The sequence below is a fragment of the Mytilus galloprovincialis genome, chromosome 7 (assembly GCF_965363235.1).
Source record: "Mytilus galloprovincialis chromosome 7, xbMytGall1.hap1.1, whole genome shotgun sequence".
Classification (NCBI taxonomy): domain Eukaryota; kingdom Metazoa; phylum Mollusca; class Bivalvia; order Mytilida; family Mytilidae; genus Mytilus; species Mytilus galloprovincialis.
This window is the reverse complement of record NC_134844.1, coordinates 90,975,740-91,001,820: the sequence shown is the minus strand read 5'-3', so window position 1 is coordinate 91,001,820 and position 26,081 is coordinate 90,975,740. Positions and strand designations below refer to the sequence as shown.

At 33.0% G+C, this 26,081-nt stretch overlaps 1 protein-coding gene across 1 annotated transcript in view; it reads left to right on the top strand.

Annotated features, from left to right (window-relative positions):
• Window positions 1-26,081, top strand: part of LOC143084091 (uncharacterized) — a 51,096-nt gene that overhangs the window by 23,586 nt on the left and 1,429 nt on the right. Inside the window, exons 5-10 of the mRNA XM_076260497.1 lie at window positions 2,380-2,637; window positions 4,367-4,831; window positions 20,395-20,552; window positions 20,947-22,179; window positions 23,068-23,145; window positions 25,001-25,081. Of these exons, the coding sequence (XP_076116612.1) occupies window positions 2,380-2,637; window positions 4,367-4,831; window positions 20,395-20,552; window positions 20,947-22,179; window positions 23,068-23,145; window positions 25,001-25,081 (2,273 nt within the window). The remainder of the gene's footprint in view (window positions 1-2,379; window positions 2,638-4,366; window positions 4,832-20,394; window positions 20,553-20,946; window positions 22,180-23,067; window positions 23,146-25,000; window positions 25,082-26,081) is intronic.

The following is a 26,081-nucleotide window of genomic DNA, read 5'->3' as shown; positions in this document are numbered from 1 at the left end:
TTCAGTTTGATTAATGTTCGGAACAACAGAGTCTCTTGTATACTTTCTTACAACGAAGTAAGTGATCAATCCAAAAGTAATAAACGTGTCCCAATCAAGCTAGTGTCCACTAACATCCATTTGATAACATTGCGGTTAATGTTCCGTTAAATATTTCAATAAACCATCTGTTTCAGGATGGTATGCTGTTCTATAATTTTAAAAATTTATTTCATACGGCTTGATCGAAAGTTTTTAACTGTCTTGGAGCCCCATGACGACAAACTTTCTATTTCCTCATTTTCATTTTCATCATCTGAAATAACCTTCATTCAGAACAGACGTCGCGACAGACGAATTTCCAAATTTATATTTCCACATACTTTAGAAGGATTCATTTCCTTTTCCTTTACAACATCTGACATAAGCTTTATTCAGAACAGACGTCACGACAGACGAATTTCCAAAAAAATATATTCAGTAGTAAATTCGACATCATTCAGAACAGACGTCACAATAGACAAATTTGCGAAATTTCCACATTCAAAAACTTAAGGATTCATTTCGTTTTCTGCTGCCTTCCCTCCTTTTAAGGAAGCAACTTCTAGTTTCTCGACATATATGAAGAATTCTTCATCAAATATTCTCTCCATGTGTCCAACTTTCATATAAAAGTTGCAAATCGGCCTACTGTCTGATTCGTGTAGATTTTTTTTACTTTCAAATTCACGTCCTCTTCTTTGTCTTCTCAATTGTTGAAAACTATTCTCAAAATTTTCCAAAACCACCTCTTCCTCTCTGCATTGCCAACATTTTCATTTTTTTCAGATCTTTGATGTTTTCTTCCAAAAAGTTATTGTTGCATTCCTCTCTTCCGATATATTTCTTCTTAGTCGTCCTTTTGGTAGCATATTGCAGAGTTAACAGTTAAAGTCCAAAATGTTCAATTAAAATCCAAAATAAATCCCGTTGCTGGCCACCATAATGTCACGGAGCTCTTCTAAGGCACTGGCTTTAAAAACTCAGGTTCATACATACATATTTATTATGTACAAGTTCACATATATACACTTTCATTACATTACATTGTTACATGTAATATAAAGACACGCCCATTCTCTATCTATAATCACTAACTATCTTCAATCCTGTCGAATCTCAACATTCACTAAGTTTTATAATTGCCAAGGCCCTGGCTACTTTCATGACTTTCTCACACAGTAAATCGTCATTTATCTCCAGATCACACAAGTATAAGGACAGAATATAAACAAACAGAGACATGAATTATACGGCTTCTAATTACAGTTAAAACACAGCTGCATCATACAATAAATTTAACGGCCAATCAGACAGTCTCCTAAAGTTCATGAAAACAATAAATCTACAAATACTTAACACGCTTGAGCATAGAAAATTAATGTGGGCAATTAAATACTGATCCTAGATAAGAAATAAATGTGCAAGTTTCACCCTATGACAATAGTGTTGAAATTGGCGTTAAACACCAATTAACCAATGAATCAATCACCGAAAATTTAAGATGGATATAATCACTAGTTTTAAAGCAAAATCTCTTTTAACACATGTCGATGATGCTTCATTAGTGTATTTTTGGCGTAATACCACCAATTCATAGTACGTCACATCCGGTTGCATACGGATTTAACAGTTGTAGATGCTTTATACTACATGTCATTGCATTAAAAGAATTCTGGGTCATACACATATATCTTGGGTGTTTCAAAGCACCATTTTTTTATTTGGTGTTTCTATAGAATATTTTAGAAACTTGAAGTAACACAATTGGTTACTAAAGCTTGTACATGTTGTACACGGGTAAAACAGAGGTGAACATTTTATTGGTTAATTTCCAGTGATGGTTATTTTCTTATATGCAATGAAATGTTATTTGAAATTTCGTCTATAGTACTGGAGAGGATAAAACTTAACGCATGCCAAGTATTTCTTTATCATGTTTATTTGAAAAAAAGATAAATTTTGCACATTTGTTTTTTAAAAGTGCAAATTTAACAAAGACTAATTGGGTAAAATGAAAAGTGGTATTTCACCTTAACGTGCTTAAGATTATAAATTATGAAGTATATTTGGGAATGCAGTTTTTTATATATTATTATGAATTGCCTGAAATTTTCACTGTAAAATGGAAAACCGTTTTAAAATTTTGGCATTTAAGAGGCACATAAAGATACAAAAAATGATCACCTGTTGATAACAGCACTTAAAAATTGGTTTAACCATCTTAATTTGAAAACATCGAAATATTCTATATTTGCAAACAATGACAGATATGCATGCTATAACACTTATATAACATGTATAATAATACAATTGGGAAAGATAATGTTCTTTTTCACAAACATATATTTGACTTTGTAGATGAAGTTCCAACTGAAATAAAATTAATGACAGACAAAAGATCTGTTGAATTGTACCTTAAATTACTTCAGTCAGGATCTGAGAAAAAGAGAGACATACGTTTAGTAATTGTTGGAAAAAAGGGTGCTGGAAAGACTTCATTGATTAAAAAATTGTTTGGTGAAGATATTACAGATGTTACCAGTACAAATGGAATAGAAATCTGCACAATAAAATGCAAGGCAATGTCTGATGATGGCGTGTGGAATAAATTAGATGGTATGATGTGTATGCTTAACATATTTTGTTTCCTGTTCATAGGAAAATGTTTATAATAATATTGGTTTTTTTTTTAGTTTAAATCACTTATTTTTCAGCAATATTATTGGTAAAGATCCGATTAAAGGCTACATTTCAATGAATATGATGAATCCAGGTCAAGAACTTTTTTAAATAGTAAATTAGATGAAGAGACATTTATGGTAGGAATGCATATCTCGTACAGTAAAGTTCTACCATTAATGTAATTAGCTTTTACACAGTATTAGAAATTGTGAACACAAAAAACATATGCCTTTGTTGTAACTTTGTTGTCCAGACAATAAGTCCACCTCATTTGGATCCATATGCATGAAACGCATAATTTGACATCGAACAGAGTTTGATTGTTCGTGTGATCAGCATGTTTAGTTATTGGAAAGCATGTCATTCTTATACAAGTTGAAATTAAAAGATGATGTACATAAAAAAAAATTATCTAGGATATGACGCACAGAAATAAGGAATATTGTTATAACACTATTTGTTTCGTCCCCGAGGGTATCACCAGCCCACTAGTCAACACTTCTGTGTTGACATGAATATCAATAATGTGGTCATTTTTATAAATTTCCTGTTTACAAAACTTAATTTTCAAAAAACTAAGGATTTTCTTATCCCAGGTATAGATTATCTTAGCCGTATTTGGCACAACTTTTTGGAATTTTGGAACTCAATGCTCTTCAACTTTGTACTTGTTTGGCTTTATAAATATTTTGATTTGAGCGTCACTGATGAGTCTTATGTAGACGAAACGCGCGTCTGGCGTACTAAATTATAATCCTGGTACCTTTGATAACTATTCTATGTATTATTATTCAATTATTTTGAACCAGACTCAGGTGCAGCCACTTTTAGCTGCCAATCAAGATAGCAGCCACTTTTTTTCCAGCAGCAATGTTCATGATATGTACGTCTAAAAAATAAAAACGTGAAAAATCGTAATATATATATAAAAAATTAAAACCAATTTGGACTTAATAAATAAATGCAATACACGATGGAAAATTTACATACATACTTTCCATACACTCAGCATCCTCAAATATCCAGTATTTCAGTGGAAACCATTTTTAATATCTACATGTATCTCTGTATATATGAATTTAAATTAAAAAAATCATATATCTTATTGTCAATAGTTTGCTTAATAAAGTTTCAAACTACTATTGATGATAATATTTAATTGATATTCCCCAACATTGATAAGAAGCCTCCATTAAGAATGATAATATTGCATTAAACATTTAAACTTGAATCATAATGAGACGGTGTGGTATTTTTATAATTTTGAAGGCAAACAGTGAGTTGTAATTGTTTACAACGTCATCCTTTTGTGTATAGCCTGGCATTCATATCACTTTTTTAAATCAATGTCTTCACATGTGAGAGCAGGATAAGCGACGAAATCCACGTCAACTGTATTAATTCGAAACTCCAAGAATTTATATATGAAATTTATGCATCAAGTTTTGTGGGTTTTCATTGAACCCCAAAAACTGCTATTTCAATATTCCAATCAACCAAAGAAACTCCATTTTTCAATTTTGATAACTCTCCATGTGTATATTTTTAGAATTAATGATTGGAAAAAAAATTGATGTTGTATTTTTATTGCTGATTTTATAATATGATCTTACTCAACATTTATCTACATTTCTTCCATATGATTGTAATTTTCTAATGATAGGAACCAATGAAGAAGCTGAAATTCACGCAAGACTATTGAAACAATACAAAGGAACAATTGAAGAGTCAGTAGAAGACGAAACACATGACAATGTGACGGACAACACCCCCAAAACCATTCTGTACAAACGTAGTGAGGTATCAGAGACAGTATCGGGGCAGTCTGAAATACCTCCAGTATACAGTGAATCTACAGTGAAACCTCAAGTATCCACTGAATCTACAATTAAACCTCCAGTAACCAATCAGCAGCCAAATCAATCAATAGAAGAAGCTAAAAAGGATATTGAAACCATGCTTAAATCTAATGTTGATTTAAATGACAAAGAAGAGTATGCCACATTGTTGTTATGGGATTTTGCAGGAGATGAAGAATTTTATCACACACATCAAACCTTTTTGTCACCAGATGCAATTTATCTTGTTGTTACAAAACTCAATGAGGCTGACGACAAAAATGCAAAAGGTAACATTTTATATAGTGAGAATAAAAATATTTAACATTTCATTTTATTTTTACTAAGCTTAAGATGCAAGTTGTTGTCAAGAACTATATATACCCATTATTTCTTCAAGTACCATGAGTACAGAGTACCATGAGTACAGAGAAAAATATGTTAAGCAATTAGTCAATTAATAAATTTATTGTACCATTGCAATTCCAGATATGCATTTCTTCAACAACGAATGTCTCTTCAGTGATACTTGATGCCAAAATTTTGAAAATCCAAAACCTAATACAAACAGATTTTGGTTTTTTTCTGAAATTGTTTAACATTTCATAACTGTTACTTTAATTATTCATCCATTAGTTTGGTTTTTTTTTTTATTTTGTAGTTGCATTGTTTCATAGATTAAATTTGTTTGCCCAGTGTATGTTCACTTGTGTTAACATGTCTTTTGATTGAGTTAAGTCATTTCTATTGATAATTTATAGTGTGTTTTTCTATGTTGTGATGTTACACTATTGTTTCAGATCAGATCAGAGTGAAGTTTTGGTACAATTAAAACGTGTAAAACCGCTGCGCTTGTTTGCACCTGTCCTAATTCAGGTATCTGATATTCAGTAGTTGTCGTTTGTTGATGTGGTTCATAAGTATTTTTTGTTTCTCGTTTTTTACATAGATTAGAACGTTGGTTTTACACTTGTAATATTTGGGGCCCTTTATAGCTTGCTGTGCGGTGTGAGCCTAGGCTCTGTGTTGAAGACCGTACTTTGACCTTTAATGGTTTCCTTTTATAAAATGTGACTTGGATGGAGAGTTGTCTCATTGGCAGTCATACCAATTTTTATATCTAAGATCTAATTAAAGCTTTTGTTAAAAGGACAGATTTATCAGTCAAACATCTGTCTTATGTGTACTATTGGTCTGCGGTTCTTTATCTTCCGTGAGAGCCGTGGTGTAGTGGTTAGTGCATCGGACTACTAACACAAAGGTTCCTAGTTCGATTCCCGTTCGGGATGAAAATTTTAGGAACTCAATTTTCAGGTCTCCCTTGACACCATTTGCAAGTATGGTCTTGAGGAAACGATGATAGTCCGTCGGAAGGGGACGATAAATGGCTGACCCGTGTTAAGAGAGAGCCATATCTCTTGCACGTTAAAGACACCCTTGTAGATTTCGAAAAAGAGTAGGCTAATGCCGCTACAAGGCAGCACTCGCACCCGCAAAGTGGAAAGGGATTAATATAAGTTGCAAAACTTGTTTCGCAATCCACTATAAATAAATATGTTTAAACTAAACTATATTTTCCATAAGGTAGAAAAACTGGAAAATCTAAATCTTCTACACAAATGACTTATGGTTTTCAGTTTTGTCTTCATATTTACTCTAATGACAACATACTAGGTTTATAGGGTACCTAATCTGAATTAGGTTTACTGTTTATTGTCCCAAATGCAACGCTTTCCGTCCGTCCATCTGCCCTCATATAAAAACGTATCTGAATTCTGTCTGACAAGTATTCTTAATTTTTCTTAATTTTTTCTGAATAATGTCTGAATGGCTAAAATAATGTACATTTACGCAAATGTCTGAATTTTTACTGGATTTCAGACTTTTAAAGAACAATTCAGAATTTTCAAATAAACATTCAGACAAAAATCAGAATTATGTAAGAATAAATTAAGGCAATATTCAGAATGAATTCAGAACAATCTGATTTTTATCAGAAGGATTAAGAAATAATCAGACACATTCAGAAATATCCAGATAACATTCAGATAGATTCAGACAACATTCAGATGGATTCAGACAGATTCAGAAGGATTCAGATATATATTCAGAAAACATTCAGAATGATTCAAAATGTGGATATCCATACAAAACTTTGTAACTTATACAACAGATATTCCCCTAAAAACCTAAAAAAGTTCTTAAAGTTGAATGAAAATCAATGTGTAACCACATTGATGATGGTCAAATACCCTTAGCCTCTATTCAATAATAAACAAAATCCAAATTTTCAGGAAGTTTGTAATTAGATTAATATTTTCAATAACATAAAATTCAAACTTTAAATTTTCGATTTAATTTTATTATCTGATATGGATCTGTGATTCCCTGGTCTGTTCTTTTCCTGCCTCTCAAGGTCTCCAGCTCTCTTGTAAATAAAAAACAAGCTAATAAAAGTCTTATTAGAAATCTTCAATTGCACAGTATTGTGCAATAGCAAATATTTTCAGTTTCACAGTATTGCGCAATAGCAAGAAATTTTCAATTGGAGTTATCTTTCTTTGTCCAGAATAGTAGTTGAATCAACTTAAATTATTGTTTTATACAATATACAATGTATATTCACTTTTACTACCAACTGATAAATTAAAAAAATCTTTACAATTCAGTGATAACAAGCACTTTATTTTACATTTTAATTTTTTATGATGTATTTAAATGAGTAGTTATTGTTGCAAACTCCATTAAAAATTTGAATTGAGAGCAGTTTTGGAAAAAGGGAAAGGGGGACCACAAAAAAAAGGTTGGAATGATTTTGGGAGATTTGGTCCCAACATTTTAGGAATTAGGGGCCAAAAAGGGCCCAAATAAGCATTTTCTAAGTTTTCGCACAATAACTTTAGTATAAGTAAATAGAAATCAATGAAATTCAAACACAAGGTTTATGACCACAAAAGGAAGGTTGGGATTGATTTGGGGAGTTGAGGTCCCAACAGTTTAGGAAAAAGGGGCCAAAAAGGGGCCCAAATAAGCATTATTCTTGGTTTTCACAACTTAACTTTAGTATAAGTAAATAGAAATCTATGAAATTTAAACACAAGGTTTATGACCATAAAAGGAAGGTTGGGTTTGATTTTGGGATTTTTGGTCCCAACAGTTTAGGAATAAGGGGCCCAAATGGTCCTACATTGAACTGTGTTTGATTTCATCAAGAATTGAGTAATTGGGGTTCTTTGATCTGCCGAATCTAACTGTGTATGAAGATTCTTAATTTTTGGTCCCGTTTTCAAATTGGTCTACATTAAGATCCAAAGGGTCCAAAATTAAACTTAGTTTGATTTTAACAAAAAAATGAATCCTTGAGGTTCTTTGATATGCTGAATCTAAAAATTTACTTAGATTTTTGATTATTGGCCCAGTTTTCAAGTTGGTCCAAATCGGGGTCCTAAATTAAACTTTGTTTGATTTCATCAAAAATTGAATAATTGAGGTTCTTTGATATGCCAAATCTAATTGTCTATGTAGATTCTTAATTTTTGATGCCGTTTTCAAATTGGTCTACCTTCAAGTCCAAAGGGTCCCAAATTAAACTAAGTTTGATTTTAACAAAAATTGAATTCTTGGGCTTTTTTGATATGCTGAATCTAAACATGTACTTAGATTTTTGATTATGAGCCCAATTTTCAAGTTGGTTCAAATCAGGATCCAAAATTATTATATTAAGTATTGTGCAATAGCAAGAAATTTTCAATTGCACAGTATTCAGCAATAGCAAGAAATTTTCAATTGCACAGTATTGTGCAATAGCAAGAAATTTCAATTGCACAGTATTGCGCAATAGCAAGAAATCTTCAATTGCACAGTATTGTGCAATAGCAAATATTTTCAATTGCACAGTATTACACAATAGCAAGAAATATCTAATTGCACAATATTGTGCAATAGCAAGACATTTTCAATTGGAGTTATCTTTCTTTGTCCAGAATAGTAGTTGAATCAACTTAAATCATTGTTTTATACAATATACAATGTATATTCACTTTTACTACCAACTGATAAATTAAAACAATCTTTACCATTCAGTGATAACAAGCACTTTATTTTACATTTTAATATTTTATGATGTATTTAAATGAGTAGGTATTGTTGCAAACTCCATTAGAAATTTGAATTGAGATCAGTTTTGGAAAAAGGGAAAAGGGGATGTTAAAAAAAATGGGAGGGGGGAGGTTAAATTTTTCTCATTTCAGATTTCATAAATAAAAAGAAAATTTCTTCAAACATTTTTTTGAGAGGATTAATATTCAACAGCATAGTGAATTGCTCAAATATTTTAAGTTCATTAGACTACATTCATTCTGTGTCAGAAACCTATGCTGTGTCAACTTTTTAATCACAATCCAAATTTAGAGCTAAATCCAGCTTGAATGTTGTGTCCATACTTGCCCCAACCGTTCAGGGTTCAACCTCTGCGGTCGTATAAAACTGTGCCCTGCGGAGCATCTGGTTCTTGTCTGCACAGGGACAATAACTAAAATTCCACAAATTCTTGTTTGAACTGTTAGTAAATCTCTATGATATTTCTCTCTATTTCCCTCAATCCAACTCTTGACATGTGATGTAAGCCATTGATATACATTTTATAAAAATCTGGCATGAATTGCCACATGACATGTATGAGTGCTATTTTTTTGTATTTAATTAACATTAGAAAAACAAAACAATCTTTGAGTGGAACTTTGCTGTTAACAAATACAGAACTTCCTAGTATCAAGAAAATTTATATTTGAGTTAATTTTAATTATAAATGGTCATATATCTAAGCAATTCTTCAATCCAATGTATTTTATTAAGCACTTGAAAACCATTTTTTTGGGACAAATTCAGTTGACTTTTAAAATCTTTGACCTTGACCACATAATTAGTTGTTTTTTTAATTTATAGTTTAATGTATTAGTTTAAATGAATATGCAATAAAAGAACCTTAGTGATTTCGCTCACATACCCGACGTCCCCACATTGTCATTGGAGAAATAAAATAAGTGCAAGAACAAAAAATTATATGAGAAAAAATTGAACTATAATTTCCTTATATGTCCTTATCATCTACAAAGTTTCATGAAATTCTGTCGTGTGGTTTCAGATGAGTTGCAATGACAAACTGTTGCAGTAGTACATTGAAGCAAATAAGTTCAAAGGTTCATAACTCCTAGAAAAAAAATTGAATTGTAATTTCCTGTCATATGTCCTTATTATCTACAAAGTTTCATGAAATTCTGTTGTGTGGTTTCATGGCAGTTGCAATGACAAACTGTTGCAGAAGTACATTAAAGCAAATAAGTTCAAAGGGACATAACTCCTAGAAAACAAATTGAATTGTAATTTCCTGTCGTATGTCCTTATTATCTACAAAGTTTCATGAAATTCTGTTGTGTGGTTTTAGAGTTGCGATGACAAACTGTTGCAGTAGTACATTAAAGCAAATAAGTTCAAAGTGGCATAACTCCTAGAAACAAATTGAAGCGTAATTTCTGTCGATATGCACAACTAAATGGTATTTCCTTATAATCTAAAAAAGTTTTAAGAAAATTCTGTTGTGTGGTTTCAGAGAAGTTGCAATAACAAACTGTTGCAGTAGTACATTAAAGCAAATTAGTTCAAAGGAGCATAACTCCTAGGGAAAAAATGAATCGTAATTTCCTGTCGATATGCACAACTACATAATATGTCCTTATTATCTAAAAAGGTTTCATGAAATTCTGTTGTGTAGTTTGAGAGGAGTTGCGATGATTGGGAAACAGGACTGACGAACTGACGAACTGACGAGCTGACGGATAGACAGACTGACAGACAGATAGATGGGTCAAAAACATTATACCCTCCACAACTTCGTTAGTTGTGTGGGGTATAATTAATGTAGGAATTCATTATTTGGAATTCTAGTGTTTTTTATCGTCATGTGTAATGAATGTGTCAGCGTCATAAATAAATTTAAGGTATTGGCTTTGCTTGTTGTTAAATTTAAAGGCTGTATGGTAACCATTAGCTATTATTGCTCTCATTTACATTTGTAAGGCATTCATAGATAGTTGTCTCATTGGAAAACATTCCACACTTACAGCTTATTATTATACAATTAAAACTAAAGCATGTACATACCAGATACTGTTGATTTTGCACCATTATTCTTTTTAATAGTTCTGTTCAAAAACATGAAAATTAAGTCGTAAGTCTCTTTTACTGACATCTGAGGAACCAATTCTAGAATAAATTAAATTAAAATTAGTATCAATACTGACATCTAAATTTATGAACTCGTATAAAATATTCAACAGTTGTCTTAAAGTGAAATTCAAAAAGATCCATCAGAAAACACTTGTTTAAATTTGAGGGGTTGTGGGTTTTTTTTTAAGAAAGATTTTGGAAATATAATCAACTAAAAGTTATATCAGTGTTGATTTAAAACAAAAAGTGTCTTTCGACCCTTTCACTTAGAACGGAACAGCCTTTACTGTGATTTTGAATAGATGCAACTACGGTAATATATATAACTTAAGGTAAGTTGACATCTAAGTGAAGTATTTGCCACTGGTTGTAAACCAAAAATGTAAATATTTGTATATTCTTATAAATTGAAAGTTCGCTGTGTCTCTTCTGTGACATTCTTACCTCAAAACGATTAGTACTTAAATTTCCACATTATCATAAACCCAATGATGCAGATCATCTTTCATCTAACTTTAAATGGCCCAGTTCTTAAAGAAGAAGGGAATATTGTTTTTTATTGGTATAAAAATTGATATTGTTATACATGTTATAAGTTAATTAAAACCATACTAAATATTCTTTTTAAACACATGCACATTTAAGCTACAACAATATGTTCAATCTAAAAAAAAAAATAGTAATGGTATGTACATGTAGGTATTGATTTAATAACCGACCATATTCTACAATGTTCTATGTGCCTGTACCAAATCAGGAGCCTGCTATTGAGTGGTTCTTGTGTTTTGCTGTTTGTCATATTTGTTTTTCTTTTAATGTTTTGCATAGTTTGTTAAAATGTTGTGTCATAACACCACTGTCCTGGCTGGTGCACTCAAATTTAGTTCAACTCCTCCACATTCTATATGTGCCTGTCCAAAGTCATAAGCCTGTAGATGAGTGTTTTATGTGGTTGTTGTTTCATGTAATGTCAATTATGTCTTGTTTTCGATTACTGTTTTGTAATAAATTGGACCGTTGAATCGTTTCATATTGTAATGTTCTTATCAGGACTGTCAAGACCAATTATAGCCATAAATACATGATATAAGTTTGTGTCATAGTTAAATTGTGACAGGAACCTTTGTGATGTCCAGTCATGGTGGACAAATAACTATAAGGGGTGTGGTTTACACACCAGTCTAAAAAATAAGAATAGATTGATTGATTGTAGGTATTTTAGAAGGTGGAAGACTTGGATGCTCATACTTTGTATATAGATGCCTTAATATGTTATGAAGTTTCCGTCTGTCATATGTCCCTTGTCCTTGACCTCATATGCATGGTTCAGTGACTTCTTGAAATTTCTCTCTTATTATGTATATTAGGATAACAATATGTAGTACATGCATGTAAATTAAGGAAAGTATCTCCCTCATGCAAAGCTCCCATTCCTTTCACGGATTTGGCTATACTTTTTGGACCTTGTGGATTATAGCTCTTTATCTTTTATATAAGCTTTGGATTACAAACGTTTTGGCCACGAGCATCACTGAAGAGACATGTATTGTCGAAATGCGCATGTGGTGCAGGAAAATTGGTACTGTTAATGTTATTACTACCACTGGGTCGATGCCTCTGCTGGTGAACTGTTAGTCCCCGAGGGTATCACCAGCCCAGAAGCCAGTACTTCTGGAATGAAAATACGGATTTTTTTTGTGTTATTAAAATTTGCTGCTACAAAATGTTAGAAATTATTATAAATTAAGGAAAGTATCTCCCTCATGCAAAGCTCCCATTCCTTTCACAGATTTGGCTATACTTTTTGGACCTTGTGGATTATAGCTCTACATCTTTTATATATGCTTTGGATTTCAAATATTTTCGCCATGAGCATCACTGAAGAGACATGTATTGTTGAAATGCGCATCTGGTGCAAGAAAATTGGTACCGTTAATGTCATTGCAAGGTCCTCATGCCCGTCAGACAGTTTTCATCTGACCTCGGCCTCATTTCATGGACCAGTGTATAATATTAAGTTTCCCTGGTCTAGTCCATATATCAGATACTTTAAGCAATAAGTCTTTTATAATTGGTGTATAAAATGAGTGTAAGGTGTATATGTCCAACTGTCAGGTGACATCTGACCTTGACCTCATTTTCATGGTACAGTGGTAATGTTAAGTTGTTTTTTTTTAAGTCTTTTTTTAGCTCACCTGGCCCGAAGGGCCGGGTGAGCTTTTCTCATCACTTGGCGTCCGTCCGGCGTCGTCGTTAACTTTTAACATTTTGAACTTCTTCTAGAGAACCACTGAATGGAATGAAACCAAACATGGCATGAATGATCCTTATGAGGTGCTGACCAAGTGTTGTCACTTTGCAGCCGATCAATCATCCAAAATGGCCGCCAGCGGGGACTTAGTTTAACATAGGACCCTATGGGAAATGCATACAAATGACTTCTTTTAGAGAACCACTGAATTGAATGAAACCAAACATGGCATGAATGTTCCTTATGAGATGCTGATCAAGTTTTGTTACTTTGTAGCCGATCCATCATCCAAGTAGGCCGCCAGCGAGGGACTTAGTTTAACATAGGACCCTATGAGAACTATATACAAATGTTTTCTTTTAGAGAACCACTAAATGGAATGAAACCAAACATGGCATGAATGTTCCTTATGAGGTGCTGACCAAGTGTTGTTACTTTGTAGCCGATCCAATATCCAAGATGACAGCCAGCAGGGGGACTTCGTTTAACATAGGACCCTATGGGAAATGCATACAAATGACTTCTTTTAGAGAACCACTGAATGGAATAAAACAAAACATAGCATGAATGTTCCTTATGAAGTGCTGACCAAGTGTTGTTACTTTGTAGCCGATCCAACGTCCAAGATGGCCGCCATTTAAGGACTTAACATAAGACCCTATGGGAAATACATCCACGTTTCTTCATATAGAGAACCACTGAATGGAATGAAACCAAACATAGCATAAAAGTTCCTTGTGAGATGCTGACTAAGTGTTGTTACTTTGTAGCCGATCCATCATTCAAGGTGTCTGCCAGTGGGGGACTTAGTTTAACATAGGACCCTATGGGAAATACATACAAATGTCTTCTTCTAAAGAACCACTGAAATGAATGAAATCAAACATAGCATGAATGTTCCTTTCCTTATGAGGTGCTGTCCAAGTGTTGTTACTTTTAGCCAAATTTTATATTTTTTATATAATTTTAAAAACACAAATAGAATCAGGTGAGCGATACAGGCTCTTGAGAGCCTCTAGTTTTATATAAGACATTTTCGGAAACTACGTCTATACCTAGGATTACACTTTAGACTTACGATTACATTTGACGAAAACAAAGGGTCATCTCAAAGTAAATATATAAATAATAGAGATATATAGTAAAACCAAATGATTTTTTTTAATTGTAAATTGGTCTTTTCGACGACATACGCATATGGTTACAACCTACAGTGCATTCGAATCACTGTATTAGATGACGCAAGAAATTCCAATGAATTTGTGTTTTTTTTTTAATTGGCGTGATCAACCTTTACTTTATAATGTGTCAAAAATCTAGAACCACGCTTGTTAATATGGAAAAGAATTATCTACATCGTATACTAAAATGATCACAAAATATCTATAAAAATTGTACTCCAAAAAAAAAACCAACGCAAGACCTTGCAGTCTTTTTTCCTGTGTCGTTTAAAAGCTATGACAGGTTTTGTAACCACTCGTCTCTATTGGCCCATCTGTCCGTTCATCCTTCAAAACTACCTTGGGTAAATTTTATAAAAGTTTTTTTTTTGCTCCATTGAGGGGACTCATTTACAAATCGTTATAATCAATAGCGTCGAAGCGTGAAGGTGATTTCTACATCTACCGTGGAGCAACTTGCTGTTTGGTTATTTTTCATTTTCAAGACTCACTCTAGAAAAAAAAGTCGTCAATATTCTCTTGGCTTGATGGAAGGCAATTATATATTTTTACTTCTGAGTTCGGATAATTCAACTCAATCAATTACATGCAGCGTCACAGACCCAGACACGTCATTAACCTTGACTAATTTGAAAATTAAAATTTCAATTATTTGAGTTCATCTTTTTTACATTTGAACATAGCTCTGAACATTTTGAATTATATATTCTACTTACAAATATTCATTGATAACAGTGTCAAGGGCGGATCCAGCCATTTTCAAGAAGGTTCCCAACCTAGTGTTCAGAGGAGTGTTAACCTTATACCCCCATTTAAATGCATTTGTCGTCCAAAAAAAAGGATGGGTTCCAACCACCGGAACCCTCATCCTGGGTCCGCCACTGGGTGTTATTTTTTCGTGGTATTTTTTTTTTAGTTCTAAAACGGTAGAAAAATTAAAGAGTTGGTCTAATTCATAAAATACAAATAAAGAGCACGTACAATGATAAAATAAAGAAGCATTAATATCTTCTTCACACCTACAATGTACATAAACTAACCATCATGTTCTTTAAAAAAAAAGAAAATGTAACTATATATGCATTTTAATGTGCCTATTGTTATGCGTTTACTTTTCTACATTGGCTAGAGGTACAGGGGGAGGGTTGAGATCCCATAAACATGTTTAACCCCGCCGTAATTTTGCGCCTGTCCTAAGTCAGGAGCCTCTGGCCTTTGTTAGTCTTGTATGGTTTTTAATTTTATTTTCTTGTGTATAATTCGGAGTTTAGTATGACGTCCATTATCACTGTACTAGTATACATATTTTTTAGGGGCCAGCTGAAGGACACCTACGGGTGCGGGAATTCTCGCTACATTGAAGACCCGTTGGTGGCCTTCGGCTGTTGTCTGCTCTGTGGTCGGGTTATTGTCGCTTTGACACATTTACCATTTCCTTTCTCAATTTTATACACATTTAATAATGTCATTGTGCTTCATATTTGATCGCCCTTTCCTAAGTCTTGCTGAAATAAATTTCTAGTTGTCCCAACCTAGGCAATGACAATTGTTTTTTTTTTTTATATATTTTACCATTCTATCATACTCCGGTCTCTGTCCGTACCTTTAAATTAAGCACAACCTTGATAACAACATATCCTAGATACAATTTGTAAAACCCCAATGTTAAAAAATTGAAAAAAGTCGTACGAGTTGGATCTAGTTTTGGAACAGTATTATATGTTTTCACTTTGAGATGACCCATGATTTAAATGCAACCTGTAAGTGTAATTGTAATCCCAATCGTAGGTGTATGAGAGTTTCCGCAAATGTCTAATACTATATGCAATATGTCAACTGTATTATAGGAAAGGGGATACACAACAGATATAACAAGAGTGAACACGCTGAAATGTCTCGCATGTTCATTGATTTTATGTTGATAGTCCTAAATATCTGAATATATAGTTTTACTACAGGTATCACAATAACTCAACATAATTAAAGAACATGAAGCCAAAGTCAGATAAACTAAACCAAAATACATATGCACCTTACAATCATTGGATACACAAAATATAGTTGATTTGTTGCTTATAGTTTCTTAGAAACAAACTTGAAAATTAGGTCAAGGTAAAATAAAACCTTTTACCAACAAATGCCATAGATATTGCTTATTAGGTTTTCTCAGAGTAAGGTATTAAACCTCCAATTCATGACTTATTTACGAATTAAATAATTTCGAGTGCTGAAAAACCATAAAACTGGGATTTGTTTTTTGTGTGTGAATTTAAAGGCTGACTGAGAATTTCCTCAATTTTGATAAATTAAGAGATAATTAAGGTTCCAATTTTATCAGTCTAAGTTGACTTTAGATGAAATTTTCTAATAAGTATATGCCTTTTGGTTATACAGCTCTGAACGTGTTGAGGTCTTATACATTTGGCTTTCGAATCTTTGAATTTGAGCATTCCTTATGAAGGTTAATCATTTTTATCTAGAAAAGCACCTCATACGCACAAAATTAGTAAGACAAGCTCAAACAGAATGAAGACATTTTCAAATAGAGACAGTATACATAACTTGCTTCCCATGGAGATTCACTTGTTGTCGAGTATCGAGTTGCGAGTATCGAGTTGCAAGTTACAAAAGTCGAGTTGCGAGGTACGAAAGTCGAGTTGCGAGTTAAGAAAGTCGAGTTGCGAGTTACGAAAGTCGAGTTGCGAGTTAAGAAAGTCGAGTTGCAAGTTACGAAAGTCGAGTTGCGAGTTAAAAAAAGTCGAGTTGCGAGTTAAGAAAGTAGAGTTGCGAGTTAAGAAAGTCGAGTTGCGAGTTAAGAAAGTCGAGTTGCGAGTTACGAAAGCCGAGTTGCGAGTTACGAAAGTCGAGTTGCGAGTTAAGAAAGTCGAGTTGCGAGTTACGAAAGTCGAGTTGCGAGTTAAGAAAGTCGAGTTGCGAGTTACGAAAGTAGAGTTGCAAGTTACGAAAGTCGAGTTGCCGAGCCTGGCAATAATCGTTAGGGACCGCAAAATTTATTTTTTGGCAGTGACACTAAAAATTGTGGACGTTAAAATTATATATGTCTACATTGGCTAGAGATACAGGGGAAATAATGTACGTGCATAAAACAAGTTTAAACCCGCTGCATTTTTGTGTCTGACCTAAGTCAGGAACCTTTAGCCTTTGTTGCTCTTGTATATTTTTTTTATTTTGGTTCATCTTTATATTTAGGAGCATAGAATGGCGTAAATATTCTTGATCTAACAATATATAACACTGTGTTTCGGGGCCTGCTTGGGGCTCCCTCTAGGTGTGTGATTTCTCGCTGTGTGGAAGACCAAATGGCCTTCGGTTGAATTGCATATTTTGGTTGGGTTGCTGTCTCTTTGACTCATTCCCCGATTTTATTCTTTGGTCTATACATGTAGCCATCAAAGATACTATTGTAAAAACTACATTTGCGCCATTTTACAGGTAAGGTTTAATTGGAAAATTTAAAATGTTTAGTGCTACATCGTGAATAAGATTTTTTTAAAGTATTCCTCCTTGGTATTGGGTAATTTATAAAACTGAGTCACTTAGGTTTAAAATTATATAGTGTTCACACGTTTGATTGTCAATTATGAATGAATTAGTAAAACGGTTTCCGTTAGTTTTCTAAGAATTCAACTTGGATTTTTCCATATTCGGGAAACTAAGGATGATACTATGGTAATAACACCCGATGCAGGACGTAACAGCCATACTGCCATGACGTCCATAGAGATGTTCGAAATGTAAAGCCCCGATCACAACAGATCGTACGATTTTTTGTCGTGGAAGATCAATAAAAAAGTTGTCGTGCAAAATCAAATGTCAAAAAAATATTTCGAGAGGTCACATCAGCTACGACATGTCTACGATGGTTCCACGATGGGTACAGTACAGGAAAAAAAATTGTAATTATACTGTCGTGGGTTTGTCGCAAGTGAGTCTTGTGAAAGTCGTTCGACTGTCGTACGACAATCGTGAGTTGTTGGGTCTATTTTTTAGATTTTCATGTCATGGAAATATGCGTGTTACTGTCGTGTCACTGTCGTGCCACTGTCGAACGACTGTCGCACAACAGTCGTGTGTTACTCGTACGTCTGAATCCGAACTGCTAGTATATAAAGAAGGCCCGATTTATTGCGTGCCATTTGCCATTTGCTTTCAATATTGTTCAGTGTCATTATAAATTTGGTCTAAATAAACGACGTTATTCGTATTATATGAAAAAGAAGATGTGATATGATTGTCAATGAGACAACTGTCCGCAAGAAACCAAAATGACACAGAAATTAACAACTATAGGTCACCGTACGGCCTTCATAAATGAGCAAAGACCATACCCCATAGTCAGCTATAAAAGACCCCGAAAGGCAATGTAAAACAAATCAAACGAGAAAACTAACGGTCTTATTTACATAAAAAAAAAATGAACGAAAAACAAATATGTAACACATGAACAGACGACCACCACTGAATTACAGGCTCCTGACTTAGGACAGGCACATACATACATAATGTGGCGGGGGATGATTTCCTAGGAAAATTAGTCTGGGGACATAAAATTTATTTAAAAAATTGATACACAACTATTTAACAATATCAAAACATATTACATTTATAGTTACCTTTAAAACTAAGGGCTTGGCTATTTAAACCTAGAATTGTTAATGACATGGACATGATTTCCTAGGAAAATTAGTCTGGAGACAAATTTTCTTAAACAGATTGATACACAACTCTTTCGTTTTGTCTTTAACAATATCAAAACATATTACATTCATATTCACCTTTTAAAATTAAGGGCATTGACATTTTAACCTAAGACTATTAATGACATGGACATGATTCCATAGGAAAATTAGTCTGGGGACATAAATTTTATCAAAAATATAACTATGCAACTCTTAAACATTACTAAAACATAACATATATATTTCCATGGTTTAAATGTAATTAAATTTATTATAGGATTTTATAGGACATGATTACATAGGAAAATTAGTCTGGGGATATATATATAATTACTAACATCGGACTAAATATACTAGTAAATTCTGTAACCATGGACTCTTTATACTATAGCAATATTTGTCCGCCCAGACATATTTTACCAGGACAAATTTATTACTAACACACGCATGCTTTGTTTATCAAATGTGAATCAATCCTCAAAAATATTTTTGTAACTCGCAACTCGACTTTCGTAACTCCCAACTAGACTTTTGTAACTCGCAACTCGACTTTTGTAACTCGCAACTCGACTTTTGTAACTCGCAACTCGACTTTTTTAACTCGCAACTCGACTTTCGTAACTCGCAACTCGAATTTCTTAACTCGCAACTCGACTTTCTTAACTCGCAACTCGACTTTTGTAACTCGCAACTCGACTTTCTTAACTCGTAACTCGACTTTTGTAACTCGCAAGTCGACTTTGTAACTCGCAACTCGGCTTTCTGAACTCGCAACTCTACTTTCGTAACTCGCAACTCGACTTTCTTAACTCGCAACTCGACTTTTGTAACTCGCAACTAGACTTTTGTAACTCGCAACTCGACTATCTTAACTCGCAACTTGCAACTCGACGATAAGAAATCCTCCTTCCCATGATATAACAATGCATTTAAATTACATCTGAAATAATTTCTTTGGCAATGATTTTGATGATACAGTTAAATAGAAACAGTAAATAAAAAGGTGAATAATCAATTAATAGAAGAAAATGATTGACACAGTCCTTTGTAAAAGCCGAAAATAAAATGTTATTTTTGAGCCAGACAACTTGTTATCTTGTAATAACTATTTTTTTGTGAATTTGTTCCTCCATTGCTGGTACAAACTGTATCTGCTGGTAACTCGTCTTCTGATTGGCTGACGTTATTTTGTTATCAGACCATAGACTTAATTTAGTCATGTGACCGTGACGTCATCAACGTTTTTTCAAGGTTTTCTACGGTTTAAAATGGAATTGAGAATAAAATTATTAGAAATGACTGTAATATTTTTTCTGTCTAATCAAAATAACATAAAAAATGTGGTGCACACTGTTAAATAACCCGCCATGCACGTTATTCAGTGTGCACCAAATTTTGTATGTTATTTCTTCATAGACAGAAAAAAATATTACAGTCATTTCTTAAATGAATGATGATATGAATTCTGTATACATGTTTTACACATTTCTTTGTAGATTTATTCCAATTATGGATGGATTCAATACACTGTTACAGTAGATTGGAAGAGGACAGAAATAAATCTGATGTCAAAAAGAGAAAATCAGATGATCTTGATCCACCGATAGTTATTGTTGGCACTTGGAAAGATGCCTTGATCTGTGATGTAGAAGAGGTATTGGAAATTACAAATGTTGTCAGATGTTTTTATAAAAAAGAAGATGTGGTATGTTTGCCAATGAGACAACTCTCCAAAAGAGACCAAATGACACAGAAATTAACAAGTGTATATCACTGCACAGCCTTCAACAATGCGAAAAGCCCATACAGCAAAGTGTTTATTTGTACAGATACCTGTTTTACTGTTTCACCAGACCAACACATATGACATATATTGACAATATATAAATGCAAGCTTTATCACATTGTAAGGTTAAAAGTGTTTATAGGAAAAGCAATTCGTTTTAATAGTTTACAAAAGATCTTTCAACAATTTCTGAAATATGATATAGTACAATAAACCCATCATGCATGTACAAAGATAAGAGGACAATTTTTATTTTATTTAGATTGATGATGCATGCAGCAAAAATATTTCAAAGTATGCAGAGAATATCTCAGACGATGAACTAACACATATCAGGCAAACATACTTCATTTCCAATACAGAAGATGATCCCAGTGTATTCCAGCAAATACGAGAAAACATCCTACGTTTAGCAAGAACAATGAGAACATGGAATACAGATTATCCTTTAAAATTTATTCAGCTTGAAAAACGACTTCAAGAAAAGAAGAAGGTGTTACCTATTATTTCCTTTCAAGAAATTCAGAATATTGCTATTGATACATCTCAGCCACTCAATGATGAAGAACTAAAATTGTTCCTGGAATTTCACCATGAGATCAGAGCCTTAGTTTATTTCAATGATCTTCCTTCTTATATTATTTTAGACACACAGTGGTTATCTAATGTTTTTAGATGTATTGTCACAGCCAAAAAATTTAGTGCTAATAGTATAAGAAATGAAAACAAATGGAAAGAATTGTATAGTAGAGGCAAATTGCATAGCGAGGTTTTAGACGACATATTTAGAAAAAGTGAAAGCATTTTTTCCAAACACAAGGATCATATCCTGAATGTAATGGAGAAATTTGATATCATTATACGTCCTAACACATCGGAAACTCAAAGAGATGCTGGTGATGACAAACCTCTCTATTATCTACCTTGTATGATTAAATCAGAACCCGAATGTGATATATATAAAATGTTTAATGTGACGGAAAACATATGTACTAAGTCTACCTGGTTGTGTTATGTGTTTAGGTTTCTACCACCTCATTTAATGAATCATTTAATTGCGTCACTGTGCAGGAAATATAACGTTGCAGAAGTTGTCACTAAGGAACAGAAAATACAAATTACTCTTTTCAGAAGCTCAGCTGTCTTTGAGTTACAGAAAACGACAAAATTGAGAAAATTACTTATTATGAAAGGTCCAAATATTATTCAAATTCAGATTTGGCAGTTTGGGAAGCAAGTCACTGTTGAAAGAGGTTTGTTCAAATATATTGCAGACTTTGTGACAGAGGAAATAAGCAAGTTAATAAGTACAAGATTCAAGATGTCCAATGTAAGATTTGAGTTGAAGTGGGAATGTGGCCAAACAAAACCAGAGTGTGTGACAGGATCATTTGATTTAAGTGAAGATCAGGAAAACATATATTATTGTAAGACATGTACTACTATACACACCTTCACTGGTGAATGGTTAGATCTACAACATAAAACATCTGATGTAAGTTAAAGATTTATCCATATTTTACATGTTATATGTATTCTATATAGAAAATGTGTATTTATATTGTACACTGGTTACTATCTTTCAGTCCTTCAATCTACCTATATCCTATGAAAGTTTTCCTTGCTTTTCTCCTGGGTACTAAAGTTATAGTTATTGAGTGATAAAAATATTATTTGCACTTTAACAGGTCAGTGTGTTACTGTTTGTTATTTAAGAAATAATTCATAGGGGCTTGAATTTATACTAATTTTACCACGGGTTAATTGGCTCTTTATGCTGAATATTTTACAGTGAGAGTGAAATATCAGCATAAAGGGCAAACCCGTGGTAAAATCAGTATAAAAGCAAGCCCCCATGAATTATTTCTATTCTAATAGGACGAATATGGCCATTCATTTTGATGGAGGCGCTCTCGGTGAAGGAAAAAATGCCATTCCCATAAATAATGCACTATTAAGACGTTAAAGAACAGAGCAAATGGAACTAGTGGCATGCTTTAACTATTACAATAACGTATTTAGATAGGTTTGAATGATTTTAAATGATAGCTTAATTACTTGCATGTCACAAAAAAAACATATGACGTGGGAGTACAATCGGAACCGCCCGAACAATATATTCATATTTTACCACGGGTGTGTACTCAACATGCTCAAAGCGTATAATGGACGTCATGTTAGATTTCGATATATATGGGTTAAGTAAATTCTATATTGGGTTAAAGCTTTGCTCTCACCACATAAAATTTATGATTTAATTATATATTTTCATTAATAATTCATAGATTTAAGTAGAGTGATGTTTTAATTAAATATAAGGTAGTAGTGGTCAACCGATAGTGGTTATTAACTTTTGTTTAAAAAATATTTTTTATTGTCACAGAGTTCTGAAAATGTTCCCAGATCTAATCTTCAAATCGAAAGCTCAAGTCAAACCCAAACTACAGTTCAATCCACCAAGGTAACAATCTATTATTTTATTGTATAGCATATTTGTATAACTAGTAGTAAGTATTACATAAAGTGCAATGTCAATTACTTATTTTACTTAAAACAAATTCTTGAGAAAATATCATGCATTCGTCAAATCGAGCAATTGTCTTTGGATGGACACTATATGCTTTGTAATAGTTCATTCCATCAAAATGCAAACTATTGAGACAATTCATGTTATAAAATCATGATACTCTTAACTGAGCATTTTACACATTTTAGCATTTTAGCATTACTGACCGAGTAGGCTATTTCTATGATTTTGCGCCTTTTACCTTCTTCCCTGAATGTAAAAAAAAACAAACATTTCCTTGAGTTGTATGAAACTTATAGGAATAAAATTGTGATGGAAATGGGGAATGTGCCAAAGAGACAACAACCCGACCATAGAGCAGACAACAGCAGAAGGTCACCAACAGGTCTTCAATGCAACGAGAAATTCTCGCACCCGGAGACGTCCTTCAACTGGCCCCTAAACAAATGTATACTGGTTCAGTGATAATGAACCCCATACTAAACTCCAAATTGTACACTAATTTCCAGTTTTATGAGGTAACTCATCTCTGAAGAGAAATCTAACTTGTTTTACTAATATGCATACATAGCCAAAGAGTTAAGACATACTTGCATGCTTGGCTATGTCGATTATTCAACCTATCTTTATCTTAAGACATACTTGCATGCTTGGCTATGTCAATTATTCAACCTATCTTTATCTTAAGACATACTTGCATGCTTGGCTATGTCAATTATTCAACCTATCTTTATCTTAAGACATACTTGCATGCTTGGCTATGTCGATTATTCAACCTATCTTTATCTTAAGACATACTTGCAATCTTGGCTATGTCGATTATTCAACCTATCTTTATCTTAAGACATACTTGCATGCTTGGCTATGTCGATTATTCAACCTATCTTTATCTTAAGACATACTTGCATGCTTGGCTATGTCGATTATTCAACCTATCTTTATCTTAAGACATACTTGCATGCTTGGCTATGTCAATTATTCAACCTATCTTTATCTTAAGACATACTTGCAATCTTGGCTATGTCGATTATTCAACCTATCTTTATCTTAAGACATACTTGCATGCTTGGCTATGTCAATTATTCAACCTATCTTTATCTTAAGACATACTTGCAATCTTGGCTATGTCGATTATTCAACCTATCTTTATCTTAAGACATACTTGCATGCTTGGCTATGTCGATTATTCAACCTATCTTTATCTTAAGACATACTTGCATGCTTGGCTATGTCGATTATTCAACCTATCTTTATCTTAAGACATACTTGCATGCTTGGCTATGTCGATTATTCAACCTATCTTTATCTTAAGACATACTTGCATGCTTGGCTATGTCGATTATTCAACCTATCTTTTTCTTAAGACATACTTGCATGCTTGGCTATGTCAATTATTCAACCTATCTTTATCTTAAGACATACTTGCAATCTTGGCTATGTCGATTATTCAACCTATCTTTATCTTAAGACATACTTGCATGCTTGGCTATGTCAATTATTCAACCTATCTTTATCATAAGACATACTTGCATGCTTGGCTATGTCGATTGTTCAACCTATCTTTATCTTAAGACATACTTGCATGCTTGGCTATGTCGATTGTTCAACCTATCTTTATCTTAAGACATACTTGCATGCTTGGCTATGTCGATTATTCAACCTATCTTTATCAAAATAGAATAAAAGAATAGGTGCCACCTACATGGACAAATTGTCTGCGTAAACCTTTCATGAATATTACCACCTATTTTCTATTGAAAATGAATGGCATACTTGTTTTTATTTTGAGGTACGTGTCCGTGTCCAAGCTGGTGAGAGGGTGTTTTCGAATGTCAATGAAAGGGCAACGGGAACAGCCATTTCGGCAGAGGTATGTAACACCACCTTGTATTTTCGTGCTATATTCATTTCCTAAAAATCGAAATGATAAAACAGAAGAAGTTCATTTTTCCATTCAATATCATAATAAATTAAAGATTGAACAATGACCATGATGACTAGATATATACATGATATATAAAAGAAGAAAAAAAATGTTAAAAAAATTAAATGTAAGTGTTCTTTTATCGATGGTTAAAGTTGAACAAATGTTGACTTCCACAAAAATTAAGTGAATTAATTTAAGAATGTAAATTCAAACGCTTGAAATAGAATTGTTGAATTCTTACATGTCTATAAAACCAGGTTCAATCCACCATTTTCTACATTTGAACATGCCTGTACCAAGTCAGGAATATTCCAGTTGTTGTCCATTCGTTTTTGATATGTTTTGTCATTTAATTTTGCCATTTGATTATGGACTTTACGATTGAATTTTCCTCAGAGTTAAGTATTTTTGTGATTTTACTTTTTTTTCATCACCACAAATCCTTTTTGTCATTATTTTCGGTTCAACATTTGCCTTTGTGGAACCTTTGATAGTCATCATACTGCTGTTAGTTAAGTTGAAGCAATCATATTATCATGAATGTTTTAAATTGTTAGACCAGATGCTAAAAAATATCAATAAATGATACATGTGTTTAATTATTATGGTTTTCCTATGTAAGAAAAAAAAACATAAATTTGACACTGTTTCCTTATCATTGATACCAAAACAAACTATTTCTGAAATATTATCAGGAAGATTTTGTCAATAATTATTTTGAAACATTATTCACAGATTTCTCCAATTGAGCAAAAGTTAGTTTCGGCTTTGGTGCCAGCTCCTTAGTTTTACTTATTTATATAAACTGTTGATGTTTTTGTTTTCTTGCTAAAACTTCTGTGAGTACTTGACCAAGTTTACTGTCAATTGATTCAACCAAAACGTATGTGAAGTTTTATTGTAGATTATCTTGTTCGTGTTTAACATCATAATTCTTAACTCT